The 17,801-nt window shown below is 44.8% G+C and overlaps 1 protein-coding gene across 3 annotated transcripts in view; it reads left to right on the top strand.

Annotated features, from left to right (window-relative positions):
- Positions 1-17,801, top strand: part of SPTBN1 (spectrin beta, non-erythrocytic 1) — a 187,141-nt gene that overhangs the window by 105,096 nt on the left and 64,244 nt on the right. For all 3 annotated transcript variants that reach the window (XR_009054568.1, XM_057740542.1, XM_057740543.1), the window contains one exon: positions 16,385-16,536. Coding sequence is in view for 2 of the 3 variants with exons in the window: in XM_057740542.1 (XP_057596525.1) it covers positions 16,385-16,536 (152 nt within the window). In the remaining variant the exon portion in view is untranslated. The remainder of the gene's footprint in view (positions 1-16,384; positions 16,537-17,801) is intronic.

The following is a 17,801-nucleotide window of genomic DNA, read 5'->3' as shown; positions in this document are numbered from 1 at the left end:
AGCCTCTGGCCCTCGTGGGGAAGGAAACTAATGCTGGAAAAAAATCCAGCTTCCCTCTGTAATATCCTCTTCATGGCGGTGACAGCTGCAAGGCTTTTCTTTGAGATAAAAACCCAACGTGTGAAGGTTACTCTGGGGTGACTGTAGTTACATAAAGAGTAGATTTAGCTTCTTGATGGTGTGCTGAGTGGTGGAGGTTAAAGGTAGAACTAAATGTGGAACTAAAAAAGCACCTGAAACTTTTAGAAAACTGGCAACATTTAGAGACTTTGGCCGGGCACTTTTCATTTTTAAGGCCCACATTGGCCCTTCACAGCCTGCTTCTTAAGAACATAAAGAGAAGGTGCATCCACGTTATTGGGAAAGCAAGTTGAAGCACAGACCCTGTCGATTGGGAATATGAATATTATTGCCATCAGCTGCTTATTTTGTGTGTGGGTGTGGGGCGGGATTATAATCCCAGTATAGTCAGATTCTCCTTGTAAAAAAAGCTTCCCTCCTTCATTGTTTCTTGACAGAATGAGATATTTGCTGCCAGTAACTAGTTAATTCTGAAATGATTTGGGTTCCTTCCATGTGGTTCTTAAATGATGATCCAAGTGCAGGATGGAGAGCAAAGGAGTTGTCCATTGTCATTAACTGCTTCTCCTTCACAATTAGTAACCTTTTAAATATTCTTAGTATTGGGGAGGAAGGGAGGCTCAAAATTGAGAATTCTCAGTAAGGTCTTCAGTGAGACACAGGATGGTGACTGTCCAGCTTGCCCAGGATGTGGTCCTCTTTTGATGCCGACAGAATTTGGTGTTGCTCCCCAGGGAACCATGCCAGTACGGAGCTGCCGCAGCCTCTGGGCGCCCACAGTTACTCCATCTCAGCTGGTGAACCAACCCCAGCGAAGCCAGCGTACTTGATTTGGTTTCTTTTTTTAAAGAATCTTTTTTATTTGCCCTGGGACCACTTTTCAGGAATTTTCCCCTGGGGTGCAGCCCGACAGTTTAGGAAAACTGTCCGAGGCTTGAGCTCATAACAAGAATAAAACCCTTTCTCCCTTGTCTTTACTGCTTCCTCTTCGCTGACTAATTAGCTAGCTGCTGCAGGTCTCATTAAACTTCATTAATCCTGAGCATCTGTCTGTTGGAACTACCTCAAGATAAAAAGGGAAACTCAGCTAAACATTTTTGTTGCTGCTGCTAATTACCCCAGGCTAAATTTTTTTAATTAATTAATTGCTCTACTTACTTTCAAATCTGAATGAAGACCTTTCCCCATGCCAGGCAATAGGCGTTTCACTCTCCCCTGGCTGCAGAGGTGCTGCTCTGAGGTTTGGTACGTGGAGTGCCTGTAATTATCAGGGCCAACAATAGGGTGGCTCTGGAAACCAAGGTAAAAGAAAACACGCCTGGAAGTCTGGCTGTTATAACCTGGGCTTGTTCAAAGCTTTCAGTTGATACTGATGGTTTTTTAAAAACAGGTACAATCTTAAATGAGCTCCTCTGTCTGTTAAAATACATGATGGTAAAACAATTACAAAGCTAGTTTTCTTGACTCAGTGGTTCCAGAGTCTTAAAAGTAATTTAGATGGGGGTCAGGGTAGGAGAGAGTCATGGACATTTCTGTGCTGTGACTAAAGGTGATGTCTGAAAAGGAAAGTGTTGATCTTGGGTTTGGATTGGTGGTAACTGAGAGCAAGGTGGATTACGCTCCTCCCAGGTATGAGGGAGGGGAGAGGAGCACCACCCCCTTGATGGGACTTGAAGAGAGACCCTGATGGAATTGAAAGAACAGTTGAAAATATGGAGGGCTTTCTGATGAGGCCTTCTGCTGTCACTGAATTATAAGTAAAACTCTTGGTTTTGGAATTGTCCAGAGTCAAGGTGCTTGGAACTAAGACACTTAGTTCCATGTGCTCCCTGTAGGGGGAAAAAACAAATTCACTGTTTAGACTTGAGCCCCATTTCATATCTGTTGCACCATAAGGTCCGTGCTAGTGTAGAATCCCGTTTGGAGCAGTGGGGGCTGTGGCATCAGACCTTGGGTCAAACTCCTGGGACTGTGCTTGCTTTGTGACTGGGCAATTCCCTGACCCTCTCTGAGGTTCTTATGGTTTACTCGTAGGCAAAATGTGTTTGTTGACGAGACCTACTGCACAGTGTGGTTGTGAGAATTAAATAAGTTTGGTTGAAGTGCTTAGGAAGGTGTGTGGCCCTTCCAGCAAGGGCTCCATAAACTCTTAAGTATGCAGGTGGATGTGGGAGATGACGCTGGAATTCCCCATCATTCAGGATCAGGTCCATGGAACTTGCCACTTGCGTAGCTGGAGTACTGGCAGATCAACTGCAGCGGGCTCCGACCCTCTCCTTCCTGCTGATCCGTGATGTCTTCTTGAGTCAAATCTCAGCTGTGGAGCTTTGACCCCTTGACTTGCTTCTGGTCGGTTGATCCCTTCGTGCTTTGCTTGTTCCTCATTACTGTGTGCAGTGTAATTGCCTGTCTGTTGAGGCTGGTGTGTCATTCAACTGTAAACTGCTCCAGCGTCTCTATTTCCCGTTGCTTAGTATAGCAATTTACAAACATTTTTTAAGAATGGAATTTATTTTTCCCATAGATTAAATGAGTTGGAACTCCAGTAAATAAAGGGTGTGAAATGAAGTATTTCTGACCAGAGTACAGAGAAGAAGGTGTTACTTGGAGCCTGACCTCCAGGAACTTGGTTTGAAAAGTACATCCTCAGACCTCAGTGTTTCTTCAGTGATTATCACTTATCTTTGTATTAATATCTTCAGTTCCCCGTCTGTTGAAAGGAAATATTAATATTTGTTTGCCTTATTTTGCTTATAAGTGTTATGTAAGGTTAAATACTGATTTAGTATTATTCTCCAGAAGAAAGCCATGAAAATTCAGGGTGGCATTTTATTTATTTTAGAGTGCTCATTGAAGACAGCATTTCATATATGACCTCTTGCAGTGCGCTGGGAGAATTAGTTTCCTCCAGTGAGGGCCCTTTCTATGCATACTCATCAATCTCAGACCCAACGGTGAATCTTAGTTCTCTTATCAAATAAAAATGTATTGTGTGTTTTCCCTTCAAATGGAAATGCCCTTTACATATTTAAAAAAAGGTATGTGCTCATTAAGAAAAAAAAGAAAAACCAAAAAACAAACAATGCAGACATACAGAAGCAGAAATGCCTTCTGCATCTGCTTCTACTCCCTTGGTATAATTAGAGTTAATAGTTTGGAAAGTATCCTCCTGTACCTGTTTATGTAATTACTTACATTTAAATAAATAAATAAATATTCATAGGGTCGTACTAAATATATACACTCTTCTGTAAGTAACTCTTCATTTCCCTTTTAGAGTGTACATACTGTTCTTTTATATGAATGCTTTTTTTTTTTTCCCTGCTCTGCATAGTGTGCGGGATCTTAGTTCCCTGACGGGGGATCAAACCCATGCCCCCTGCAGTGGAATTGCCGAGTCTTAACCACCGGACAGCCAAGGAGGTCCCTGAATGTATCATAATTTGATTAATCAATCTATTAATATATTTAGTTGTTTCTGGTCATTTTATGTTGTTTTGCTATCCAGTTTTTATAGTTATTTAAAGAAATCTGCAGTTCATATCCTGTGCATCTTTATGTGCAAGTATTTCTAGAAAGTATCTACAGGTGTGATTTGGTAGAAGGAGAAAATGCATTTTTAAAACTTTGATATTGCTCACCTGTCCTCCCACCAACTACATACTAGTGTGTCTATTTCTCTGTCTTCAGACAAGATCTGTTTTTCAAGTTCAAGGAACAGAGTTTATTTTCGCCTATTTTCACCTAGTCCTAGAAGTGGAACTTCTGCTATCTGCCACCCCAACGGAACATCTCTGGGCCTCCAGCCGTTCCCACCCAGTTCCAAGATTATTATCTTTATAGAGGCTGTTGGTGAGAAACAGCCAAGGTCTTATTAAGCAATAAAATGTCCTGAAGAACTAATCAGCTATAGCAGTAGGCTTCCCAGGCCACACCTAGGTAACGAGGAGTAATACTTCACCTTTGACAGGCCCATTCCCCTACAGACCGGCAAAACTACAGCAGCCAGGTCCCCACACCTGTTGTAAACCCCCGCTTTTGTGGAGTGAGAGTTAATGCCTTGCTGGGGGGATGGGAGGGAAAAGGGTTAGGGTGGGGGCCTGCACGTGGGGTGTGTACTTTGGGACCTTATAAAGGTTCTGTGGGAAGACACTTACATTTAAGTTAAGCGACACTGTGCAACAGATTTGTTTCCAAAACAAATAGAACAACAGAAAAACTGATCTCCCTTTTCATGCCCCCTTTTTGTTACTTTTCTCACTTGAAAAAATTATGTTAAGGTGGATGACCAGTTGTAAGCGAGGAAGATTCAGTGTGATCCAGGGCATACCTTGTGCACTGTCTTCTGTAAAGCTACGCTTAAATCTTTGATGAGGGTTCCTATCAATGAGAAATAGGTACTGATTAAAAAAAAAAACAAAACTAGTAGCAACTGTTAACTGTCCTGTCCTCCTTTAATTAGTGTGAGGGCTCCTTCGGGGCCACCCATCTGTTGACTAGATCATTACAGGGGTTAACTCTAAGGTCATTTCCTCCTCCAGTTTTTCTGTCCTCCTTTATTAAAAAAAGGTACTGTACATTGTGTATTTACAGAATCTGGCCACCAAAACTCTGCACTGTTTGGCTTTATAAGAAATCTTATGTGCCCATTTATTCTATGTGTGGGGTTGAGGAAAGCCACAGAGGAAGTTAGCAGAATTGTTTAGTGTTTGATGCTGTGAGTGTTAACTTTCTCTTTTTCATTTTGACACCTTTAAAATAACTAAATGGTAGCTGAGTATGGGTATCAATTACCTAGTGCTGTGAATTCTCAAGGAATTGAAAATTGCTGGTGAACTTTTTAAAACTGAAATACAGTTGATGTACAGTATTGTTAGTTTCAGGTGTACTACATAATGATTTGACATTTGTGTATAATATGAAATGATCACCATAAGGTAAGAACTCTTAATGCTTTTAGGTGCTCTTTCCACTGCCTTCATACCATTTACTCAATAAATGGTTGCTCATTGGTTGATAGGTTTATCCAAGATGAAAAAAAGGGCAGTAGACCTGTATGGCTGAATGTCAGATACTAGTGTGTAGACCATTTGCTGATCTACATGGAATCTGTTTCCAGTGAAATAGTTGCTGAGTTAAATAATAATTGAGGATTGGGTCAGAATTTATCATTCAGAAATTACTGCTTAGATGAAGAATATTCAATGAGAAGTGAAATTTTGGTTTGATGCATTGTGATATCATTTAGAAAATAGTGCAAAGCTCTAAAGTTATATAGTTCAGAGAATAGCTTATCTTTATAACATTATGCATTTTATATTTTCATCTTGGCAGAACTACTAGTTACTCCTGCAATCCAGGTGTAGTTTGGACACCTTTCTCCCAAACACACATGAACGCTTGGGCTTATTTAATTTTGGAGTTCGGCGTTGACGTTGAGAGAGTCTTACTTAATTTATTATTCTGCCATTTCAACCTTGGTAGGGTCTGTGGTGCATCATGGTTACTGGCAAGAAGGGGTTTAGGTGACTAATTTGTAATGCTCTTTAGGACAGAAGCCAGCTTTTAAATTCATTTCATTTCTTTTTAAATGTACTTTCTCTTCTCATTAGGTGAAATCTTGTCATCATCATATAGATCAAGTGGTAACTGGGTGGCACAGTGGCTTTCCTTGTTCCAGTGCCAATGGTTGGTAGATTAAACTCACACACCATAGCCTTATTTGGCGGATTTCCATGATAGCTTAATTTTTCTTACATGGGTGCTTCCATAATCAATTCATTCAGAAACGGTTATTTTGGTAAACACTACACTATCCATGCAGTGCATACAGCTTTAGGGTAACTTTTAGGCCTTTGACTGCTCCTTCTTGTTTGTGCGTCTTTCTGGTTTAAAAAAAGAATCCCTTGGATCTGAGCTTTTCGGACTCAGCAAGTTGCAGTTAATTTGGACGTCCTCACTATGTAGGAGAGCTATCAGGCAGTGTCCCAAGTGGCTGGAGTTGGTGCAGTCATCTTGTTGGCAGCATCAGCCTCTTTGAAAACATTGAGTAGTAAGTGTCCTCTTGTATCTTGAGTGTCTGATAGTAATGTGACTAGTGAATGAAAGAAAATTCTGTTTTCCTCCCTGCCCTGTTGACCTTAAGAATTCTGGAAAACTGGAGAAGATAGAAAAGTCATAAGCAAGGGCTTGGGCACACACTATTTGATTTTTAATATACTGGCCTAGACCAACTGCATACAGTCCACAGAACAGAATGGCTCCCTTTTTTTGTTCATTGCGTGAGAAAAGAGACATGGTAAACTTCTCTCATCACCTGCACTTAATTCCAAGACTCCTATAGTAAAAACCTGCCTTTAAGCCCTTGAAAGTGAATTACAGGATTTTATCTTTACCAGTGAATTTGTGTGCCACATAATAGTCTGGTTCAGAATGTATTATTTACTGCTTCTTCAGTTGTTGCTTAGAAAAAGCAATACCACACAGACACACACCTTCATATATTGCAATTAAACTACCTTCATGAAGTCTCATCTTTAGTGGACCTATTATGTTTGTTGCCCCTTAAAAAATTCTCACCTAGTTAGTCTGTATTAATGTGAGCATTCTGTCATATAAGTTTAATAATTAAGGTTGTGGTATCTGTTTAGGTCCAAGTCTTTTCCACCTTTTGAGGATATTACAAGTCACCTTCAGTCTACCTTGACTTAATGGTTTGTAGTCTTCCTTCCAGGAAGCATTGGGGAGGAGAGGTGATGGCAAACAGAATGTCCTTCAGGGTGAGGATCGAGGGACGAAGCTTGTGTACCTGGAGAGGGGGTGGGAAATCTGGTCTCCAGCCTCCTGGCTCTCCTACATCCTTTGAGGGGGGAGAGAAGGTGTGGCCTTGAGTTCCAGCCTGTGGTACTCATCATGTTCTGTCCCTCTGGACAGCTGGGGTAGTGCTGTTAATCCTGTTGTGTCTTGGTAACCAGAAAAATACTTCTCAGCTGAGAGGGGCCTGAGTCGTCCCTCCCACCCCTGCCCGGACTGACTAGACGTGTGGGCAACATCCTAGTAAAATAACTTAAAAAAAAAAAAAAAAAAAAAAAGCACATGTGGCTGTAGCACGTCAACGTGGCTGCATATCCTTGAAAAGGAAGCTAACAAATGGGATGTGGGACCAATGACATTGTAAAAGATGTTTGAAACCAGGACTTGACGAACTTTTTCTGTAAAGGGCCATGTGGGGGTCTCTATCTTATCTCCTCATCCTCCTCCAGTGCCTTTCCCCAACCCTCAAAAGAATGAAAAACACTTTTAGCTCTCAGGCTGTACAGAAACAGTCAGTAAGGCCAAAGCTTGCTGATGCCTGTTTTAATTTTCAGGCATGAAGAAACTGAGCTGAGATCGGTGGCTATGATTTTTGTGCTGTTTGGGGAGGTAACATCGTGTTTTCGACAGGCACTGTGGGGTGGGATGTGAATGGGAGCTTCAGGTTTCTTCAAGGTTTTGATCCTGGGTGTGCTTTGGTAGCAGTATGCCCTCAGGAGAATCCCCAGAACCTCTGGGCCTTGTCTAGATAGAACTGACGGCTTATTATAAACAAAGTAAAGTTAAGGAAGAGCCTGCCACAGCATCCATCAGTGCATAGGAGCAGAGGAGGACTGACTTCATCCTTTGTGTTCTTGATCCTCCTTGGCCGCAGTTTCAGGCTGGTTCCTGCTGGCCGTCCCGCAGAGGTGGAGAGTAGCAGGGCAGCGGGCTCATGGGATGACGTCCTCTGTGTGGAGGCATTTTGAAGCATGCCACCCGTTTTCAGGCTCTTTGAGCGGGTGGTTTCTGAATATTTCTTCCTGAGGTCCTGTCTCTGTGTGTCCTTACTGTGTTTCACTTCCTCTTCCCTCCTGGTTTTGGCGTTGTATGCTACTTCATTCACCCTCCTTTGCATCTCAGAGGAGTCAGTGCTGTTGCTCTGCCCATTTGCTTTTGGAGTTGGTGCCCACCACCACCTCCGCCTCCTCCGAAGCCTCAGCCTTGGTGGTTTGTGACTTTAAGGGGCTCACCTTGAGGTGATAACCATGGCCGGGCCGGGGGCCCTGGGCCATGCCTGCTTTCTCAGTTCATCACTGCAGGTCTCCTCCAGAGCTTCCCTGTGCAGTGCCTCAGGTCCCACCGTGGCAGAGCCGGGGCTGTGCTGCTCAGAAGACGGACCCCCTTGAAGCGGTGAGCAGGGCCTGCTCAGCTGACATAAGCTGTAGGTGCCGGGTTACTGGGAGTTCATGGTTGTTTTACAGTCTGCACATCGGAGTGTTCAGTGTTAGCAGAGAATTGCATATTTGCTGCACATGCATTTAGAGCAGATGTTTACATGTGTTTTGTTGATGAAGCTGGTTAAACTGTTAAGAAAAGTATTTTAACTCAAGTTCTATTTATATACAAATCAGCAAACATAAAGGTCCCCAGACTAATCCGTCACAGGGCCTTCAGTCAAAAGATTAGTTTCCTTCCTTTTGCTGCCTCAAGATAACAGTTTGATTCTCTACTATCAATACAGCCAGTTGCCTGTTTCCGGTTTCCTGCTCTGTGTATTTTGCATGTTGCTCTTGGGAAATGATTTATTTATTTTTTCAAGCCAAGGCACATATGAGGACTCCACCCTACTGTATTCTTTTGTTTTGAATTAGAATTCTTTTTTTTTTTTTTTTGAGACAACTCAAGAATTGAGTTTTCATGGATAAATTGTTAAAATTAGTATACATTAAGTCTTGTGACTATTGGCTTGTTTGGGTCATGTTAAAATAATGTCACAATTATACCCTTATGTGTGTTACAGCTTCACTCTCGCTGTATGGATATGTGGTGGCAATTGCCCCAAAACAAAACAAAAACAAACAAAATTTTATGAAACTTTTTAGGTTAGCTTAAGACCCCCTTTTTTTTTTTTATTATTTTTTTGGTGGTACACCAGGTGCAATCATCTGTTTTTATACACATATCCCCGAAGACCCCTTTTTAATCTGAAAGACAGTACCACAAAATTGCACTTTCATCATTTTCTCAGAGCCTGAAGAACAATTACAGTTCAGTTGTTAAAGTTTTTAGTGACATGCAGTGATAATGTTTAACTGCTTAGGGCCTGTGGCTGTGGTTTGGAACGTCTTTGTTCATTAACAGTTGGGACCACCAATGGCAGCAAGACTTGTTGAGAGCTTATTTGTTGGACACTAGAGGTTTGTTGATTTATTCAACAAATCTTAATTTTACACCCCACCCCCCACCCCCCAGGCACATGCTAAGGCTCTAAATGGATGTAGAATTGGGTCCTTGCCCTGGAGGCAGTTACAGACTAGTTGAGGAGGTAGAACACAGGATGCATAATAAAAAGATGAGAGAGACAGAGACCTCTTCCCATCAAGTGAAATCCTCTTTGAAGAACTAATCTTGCCCCGGGTCTTAGAAGAGGGGCCAAAGAAGAACAAGTATTTTCCAGGTTAGGAGAATAGTGTAAGCAAAGGTGGGAAAAAGGAATGTGCAAGATGAGAGTTGAAAACATGATGAATAAGAAGGTCTGTTGGGTTGGACTGGAACACAGAGGTGGGTAGGTGTCAGGGAAGATCCCAGAGGAAGCAGGTGCCCTGGGAGAAGCTGCTCAGGACCCTTGCACGCTAGACTCAGATTTGGACCCTCTTGTAGATGGCTGGGGGCCGTGGAAGGTATTGGTTCAGCGGCATAACTTTGGAATTGCTGTTTGGGGTAGACAACTATGGCAGTGATGTTTTAAGAAGGGTAAGAATGGGAAAGCCATCAAGGCCGGGGATTTCAGAAACTGTTGGTTGATGGGGCCTGAAACCATCCTAATTGTCCTAAGTTTTTTCTTCCAGACACCCAAAAATACATTGTTGAAATCATTCTCCTGGCAGCTGATCTTGTACTGCTTTGTAGTATCTTTTGTTATTTTTTAACTTGCCATGTGTTTTCCCCAGGCAGACTTCTAGTTCATTGAGGGCAAGAGAGCTTGTCTTACATAGAGTTCTGCATGCAGTATGCACTTTGTAAATATTGGAGCTTATTAATACTCTCAAGTACGGGTTAGTCCTTACTCAGCTAGCTATACAGTATTGTTGATTTAAATAGCCAGTTGTGGGGATGTGTTCATGGGATGATTGCTTTATCATCTCCTTTTGATTTCTTTTCCGCTTCCATCCTTGTACCTCCTTCCCTTCTGTGAACCCAAGTCTATACCTAACTTAGCTATATATTTATATGTAGAAAAATTGCACATGATTGCCAGCCCTTACTTAAGATAGGCAATTATCTTACCACAATTGAGGAAGATCCTGATAGAAGAACCTGTTATTGGGTTACACCAGCAGGTTCAGACTGTTTGAAAAGAAGAAAGATTTGCTCTCTTCAGCCAGGTATAAATTCAGCCTTTGAGGAAATAATAAATGGAGTCATTTGTCAGTTCCCGTTTCTGTATTTCCCTTATTTTCCATCCAGAGATGGTTACATGCCTTCAGGTCTTTCTTCCTCCCTGGCTCCCATCCTTTTCCATAGCTGGAGCTGTAGCATATGGTGAATGTGATTATGTTTAGCATTCTGTACAGAGGGTGTTGCAGAAAGATACTGTACAATCATTTCCATATCACAATGCCCTTCTGTTCATCAAAGCTATTTCTATATCCTGTAGCTTAACTCATGCTAACACAGTGTTCATTTTTCCAGTTACAGCCAATTCTCCAGAGTAAATAAGTTTTGAAGCATTCCAGCCTTCCAATGTTGATCATAGTCATTCCCTAAAGAGAAAGTCAGTTATGTGCTTCTAGAAGAGGGTGATGGAGAGGATATTCATAGCCCTGTGGTTGAAATTAAGCAAGTATGTTTCTCTGTTCTATATATCTCATCCTCTTTCTGTAAGACGTCTTTTGAAAATTTCAAGTTATGTATTGAAAACAAAAGACAGTGAATCTAGATACTCAGAGGAAAAGACCCTACTCCTTTTTAACCTCAACAGTGGAAGAGACAGAACAACACCCAAGGACACCCAGCACACCTAGCACACTGCTGGCTGGTGACACTGAGCAGCTTTCACAAAGCCTCGGGCTTTGCTGGAGATCATGCTGGTGTCCCACCTCCCTGACGGAGCTGGTGTGCAGACCTAGTGAGCTTTGAGGAAGTCTGAATTGCTGTTCAGATGCATGATGGTGTCATTGTAGGCACATCACCTTGTAAATTTCTGTTTCCAGGAAAGGGCACCATGGTAGATAGCCATTTATAATTTACTCCTTCCAATCAGAGGCCAACGCAGATGTTGTCACTCACTCAAGGTTGGGTTTCTTGTTTGCTTCCCAGTGGTCCTCATTGACCAGGTGGTTGGCTAGTTCATGTCTGAGCCTGTGGGGCAAAGAAGACTTAGCTGGCTGGATTTTCACACTTGGAACCACTTTGGTCCCTAGGTTCTCGGGGTTCCACAGACATTCTGGTAGAATCTGTGGTTCTGGCAAACTTATTTTTGAGAGCAGGTTTGAGAGTCCTTCCTGACTACCACCCCTGCACTGATACACAGACTGCCTTACCAGGCTTCCTCCCACAGAGGGCTGCTGGGTTCTTTTTGCCCTTCCCTTACGCGGTTCCCCACTTTTCTTGCCTCTGGACTGCTGGTGCTACGGCTGCCTCAAGTCCAGGCTTGTATTGATAGGCCACCAAGAGGTGGCCGTGTCTTCGGGTACCATCTTGGGTTCCACTCTGCCTGCCACATTGTGACAGTCCTGCACAAAGGGGTCAGTGAGAAGTGTTCACACCTGAAGGCCTTTATGTGGAGAAGTGAGGAGACCTATTTTCCATAGTTTCAAGGGTGGAACAAGCTTCCTTGGCAGGCCACAGAACCAGATCAAGTCTTGATGGAGACAGCATCCCAACAATTGGAGCTACCCAGCGATGGAGCGGACCCTTTCACAAAATAAAGACTTGGTTTAAGATGCTGAGATTACAGATGATTCTATATGTTGTATCATTGAAACTTTTTTTTTTTTTAAATGTTGTGGTAGAGACATTATTGCATAGTGACTAGAACCCAGGCTTTGGAGCCAGCCTGCCCTGGAGAGTTCATAGATCCTACCTCATGGAGCAGTAGGGGTGTAAAGTACATAGATTGGTACCAGGGACATAGTAAGTAGGCAGTGAATGCTATTATTATTTTAATAAGAAAAAACAAGTCGTTTTCTTTCTGTACAACTATTAACCTCCTACTGTGTACACACACAGTTCCCCCACCCACTTCCTTTTCTGGAATTTTTAAATAGCTGGTCCAGGTGCAGTAGAAGGGAGTTTTTGCTTTTGAAGGAAAGGTGATTCAGATGACTTGTAAAGCCTTGTTCCACCCTGAAATAATACGATTCCATGATCCCTGGTAAGTTTCTTGAATGGTTTGAGTTGTTGAAAGAGCTGCTTTGCTGGGAAAGGGGAGAGGGAGCCCAGGTATGAGAGTTACAACACGCCGGGCACTTTGATGTCCTCTCTGAATGCCAGAGCAACCTTTCGGTGACTCTCTCCACATAAGTATAATGTAGGGGAGAGGGGCGAGCACAGCTGAAGGATACTCACAGGGAGATGCTGTGGGGTGCCCGTTCCTTGGAGGCACCACTGCTGAGTTTGCGGAGACAGGTGGGAACCTACCACAGCGTCAGGCTTGTCCAGCTGTATTCTTGGGAGGAGATGCAGGCACGATTTGGCTTGACTCAAAGCAATATAAAGCCCTGAAGGGGAGAAGGAGGATGGAGGTGGTATGGGGGACAGAAATGCCCACGTCACGCTGACCCAGACCGCGCCCACCCCTGTGGTGGCTCTTCTGCCTTGGAGGGAAGTAGCCAGCTCTTTATGGAATTGAGTGAACCTGAGGGCAGGGAGTTTCTGTTGCCATCAGCCAACAAGCACACCATCCGGATCAAAAAGTCTTTGATGCAGGCGTAGAGTAATGAATGAATAGTACCCCAGCTCCGGTGTCTTAATGTCAACTCCAGCTGGTGGAAGCCCAGAATGTCGAAACCAGGGTTTCTCAACCCAGCTCAGGCACTGCTGACATTGGGGGCTGGAGAATCCTTTGTTGTGACTGCTGCCCTTTGCCCTGTGGGATGTTTAGCAGCATCCCTGGCTTCTACCCACTAGGCGCCAGAGGCACTTGCCCTCCAGTCGTGACAATCAGAAATGTCTCCAGACATTGCCCAGTGTCCCCTGGGGAGCAGAATCGCCCCCAGTTGAGAACCACTGGTCTAAATAACCAAATCAAGTGGAGCTTGTAAGGGCTCCCTTTTTGCGTCTCCAGAGCTGCTCATACTCGTAGAACTAGAAGTGGGCACTCTTCCCTCTGCTGCTCCCACCACCTCCTCATGCAGCTCAGGCACAGTGACAGCAGCTTGACGTTGGGGACATGCCTCTGAACTGTCTTCCCTTGTCTGCGTCAAGGGCCTCCAGCTCCTCCTCAGGCCGGCGTCTGGCCCGATCTGTCCTGGCCTCACTGGGTTGGGAGTGCAGGGGTGATGTCATTGCGCCTTCCCAGGAAGGGTGAAACAAAGGACGGAGTCCCCAAGGACAGGCAGCCTCATTCTCAGCTGGCCCGCTGGGTAGGTGTTTTCCCTGCCTTTCCCTCCTTCCGGCTTCAGAAGTGTTTGTTGTTCACCAAATGGTCCATTGTAAGAGGACCCGCTAAGTCGGCCGGGCTTTGTGTCTCTCGGCTGAGCCTGTTTCCTGCCCCTGATGTGTAGTAAGGGTGTTGATTTTGGTCTAGTCCCTGGATGGAATCTTCCATGCCTTTTCCAGCAAGCCCAAGGAACTTGAACCCTCTGATTTTTCTAGCACACTCGGGCTACCTGGAGCCTGCTCCGAGGCCAGGGGGCAGAGTAGAGAGCGGGGAAACAGGAGAAAAGGGCAAGAGAGCAAGTTCTCATTCCTTTTGTTTGATTTTGTTTTTGAACTTCCCTTCCTCCTCTTCTTTCCTCCCTTCTTCCAGGAGGTTCTGAGGACCCCAGCAGCCTTGAGGAGCCCTTCCCTCTCAGATCCTCAGCCTGTTCTGTTACCGCTCAGTTCCCTCTGCTCCGTGCGTGGCCTCTTTGTTTGCGTCTTCACGGGGGAATGGTTGGGGTTGGACTCTAACTCTTCAGAGCAGAGTGCTGTGGGAGTGCGCTGTCTTTAGAAGGAAATCCTCGAAATCTCCTTGTAAAGGAACCTGTTAATTCAGAACCTGAAAGAAGCCGGGAGTGTTTCTGTAATGTGAGATTCACCCAAAGCAGTGATAGTTGGCTGGGGACACATTTGGTACTTGTTTATTTAGAAATAACTTAATCCGAGCAGGTTTTCATTTTATCTTGTTCCCTTGATAGGCTGGGTGTGATAGTGATTTGGAGCCCCAGGCCCTTTAATTACAGCTTAGGATACCCATCAAGGGCTTTACTAAAGACATTTGCAACAGTGTAGCACATAAAAGATATTATAATTTAGAAAAAAAATTAGTTGACCCTGAATGCGTCTGAACCTTGAGTTGCCACCTGTGACGTGTCCCTAGGAGAAGCTTCATGTGTCTATGTACTCTGCTCTGGACCTGCTCTTTCAAAACAGCCAACCTTAGGCCAAAAAATACAGCTCCTGTGTCGCTCTTGTAAAGTTACCATCCATCATCATGATTGCGTGATTAATAATGCATGAGATCTTTTCTCTGCGACCAATCGTGATGTTATTGGTGCAGCTCCTTTTTCAGTCTGCACTCTGCCCCTCACTGCCTTTTTCCTTGTTCCCCCAATTCTGCCCTTTCTGATCCTTTGTCTGTTTTCAGTTGGCCTTTGTCGCAGGGAAAGACCCTCCTTTCCTCTGGTGGGCTGTTCCCTCAGGGGAAGGCTGGGCCAGGAGGAGCTGCTGGCTGCGCAGGTGGGTGGCTGTCTTGGCAGGTGCCCTGGTGGCCTCACCTGCCTGGTTGGCAGCAGTAAAGCCTCGTTTCTTGTTGTCTGTGCCTCATTCCCAACCTGTGGTGGCTGGAGGCCTCAGCAGAGTCTTCCAGGCGGACATTCCCAGGACACCCTGGCCAGCCTGGGAACCCAGTACACCCAGGCCATCAAGTTCACGCCCCATCAGCAAGGGTGGCTTTTTAGTCGTCACTCAGTGATGCTGAAGTACACAAAAAGTTGTTGGAGTCTGCTCGCTTTTTTGTAGATTGGTGCATAAACATCTTGGTGGGTTTGGGTCTAACACTGAAAGGAGGAAGTCTTGGGTCCTTTCAGGACAAATTCATGCTGATGGAACTGAAAGTGGGGTGAGTATGTAACCAAAGGGTAGCTCAGTAGAGAACAGTCAGGGAGTATGAGTCAGTGGGTACAGGGAACGTTCTGTGGGTCTCTGTTAAAGATCTTCAATAGCCTGCATTTAGAACATTCTCAGAGGCAAGGAGATGGGAAGCCTATTGTATGAAATGTGAAGGCAGATGTGTCTAGAATTTTGTGCTTTGAATTGTACAGAACTTGATAACTGAGGCTTGAAAAACTTAATACTGTTTCCTAGATGATTTAGATGTGCAACTACCCCAATTTGGACCATTAACCAGCAGTTGCCTTTTCAAGGAATGGTTGAAGTTTGGAGATGATAGTCGTCCACTCACTTTATGGAAGGGGACACTGAACCCAGTGTCTCAGCACATTTTTGACGAAACCTCACCAGTGGGCCCAGGCCCTGCTCTCCCAGTTCCCGGCCAGGTCTCTTTGTGCTCTGCCACATTGCCCACCATTTTCTCTGTTGTTTACTGAACATCCAACTAAGCAGGGGAAAGGGTCATTGCAGATCAAGGTCATGAGTGAATTTACCTTGTCAGGTGTTGCTTGATCCTTTGTACACGAGGGAGGTAATTTCTGGCTGTCTCCTGAGCTTTTCTGCCCCATGTGCTTCTGTGTACTGTGTGCTTCCCCCATTCTTGCCCTTTGGAGGAATAGTAGCTGACACACGTTAGAAACTTTACCAGCCAAGTATTATACTATCGGGCAGGCCTGTAGAGGACCCCACCGTCATCTTTTCTCTATCCTGTTACCTCTTCAGCAGAGGTGGAAGAAAATGAAACGAGTGTGAGCAAAGGATGCTCTGCTGGTGGTCATGCTTAGGGGCTCAGGTGTTCAAGGATCGTGTGGTTCCTCTGTTCCCGAGTTGTTGACCCTGCTTTAGAGGAGCTAAGGTCCGTTGCAGTTGTGTTGCTCTCCTTCCTTTGGCCAGGGTCTTGTGTCCCCACTGGCATACACCCATCACTGCCCAGGCTGTGATTGGTGGTACAGTGAGCTTTCTCTGCTTGCAGATGAACGTGAAGCCGTGCAGAAGAAGACCTTCACCAAGTGGGTCAACTCCCACCTTGCCCGGGTGTCCTGCCGGATCACAGACCTGTACACTGACCTTCGGGATGGACGGATGCTCATCAAGCTGCTGGAAGTGCTCTCTGGAGAGAGACTGGTAAGAGGGGATGCGAAGTGTCGTGCACCGTAGGTAGGAAAATATTTTTGAAAAATCAAATGTGGACTTGGCTCCTATTGATTTCTGCAGTTAATGGTTAGTAATTTTGAGGAGGAGACGCTTGATAATTGAGATGAGCACGCTGGGGAAAGCCCCAGGGTAATGTTGTGAATGTGGCTGATTTTTCTTGAACTGTAATGAAGCGGCTTCATTCTGGTTATTTGGAAGGTTATTACCTTTGTTCAGAAGGATCTTGGCTGGTGTCCCCTGTTAAACAGGGCATGTGTGTTGGAAATTTAAGGGCCAGGCCTGGGTGCTGGCTCCAGGATGAATCTGTATCCCTTGAGATCACGGAATAATTTTAAATTTATGTCTTACTGATTCTCTGGAAAATCTGAGCTGCCGTTTTAAGGTGGCAGGAATTGAAGTCAGTGGTCTCTGGCCTTTTTTTAGTTTCTTCCATGCACAGTTTTTATTTTGGGGGTGGAGAGAGAGGCTGTTGTTTTGTCTCCTTGGAAATTTGGAGCTTCTGATGAATTCACCGAGCCTTTTCGGGCACGGGAATTGTCAGCCTACGGTGAAAATGTTCTCCCCATTCTGTTTCCCAGAGCTACCACGGCCGTCTCTGATGTGACTTTTGTTTATGAACCTTAAACCGAGGAATCTTAAACCAGTCACTGTAACTGACCCAACAGATTTTGTCTCACCTTGGCGTGGAAATGGGTGCTGTCTCCTGCCAGAGCACAGACAGTTCCATAGGTGGTGGTGGGCCCGAGCCAAAGGCTGACGCCCAGGGATCGAGCCCACATCTGCAGTGACATCACCAGGAAAATATGATGCTGGTGATTGGCAGGGCTGCCAAAAAGCCTTATTTTTAACTTGATCTCCACCTTGTAACTTGACAGCCGCAGTGGGTCTATATGCAGACCAACCCGCACACCTCTGGCCACAGGCAAGGGGCTGCGGTTGTGCCCTGTCCTGTCATTAGCCCACAGACGGAATGGCCTCTTTGAGCCCTGGTAAGAATAGTCGGGTTTCTCTTTCCCTGCCCCTCCATTCAAGAACAGCGCAACCCCGTCTCATCCTCAGTGTGTTCTGTCCACATGTTCTTTGTTCCCTGAGCGTACACGTGCTGTTGCCTCATCTTCTTTGAGAGGTTGTGGGTCAAGCTAGGCAAACTAGATAAACAAAGGAGGCTCCTGCCTCAGTGACCGTGATGCTGCCTTGAAGGTGGTTTTTAAAGTGAGAGTGGGGCAGTGGGTCCA

This window comes from Hippopotamus amphibius, chromosome 7 (assembly GCF_030028045.1).
Source record: "Hippopotamus amphibius kiboko isolate mHipAmp2 chromosome 7, mHipAmp2.hap2, whole genome shotgun sequence".
In the NCBI taxonomy this organism is placed as follows: Eukaryota; Metazoa; Chordata; class Mammalia; order Artiodactyla; family Hippopotamidae; genus Hippopotamus; species Hippopotamus amphibius.
This window is presented reverse-complemented; position numbering and strand designations above follow the sequence as displayed.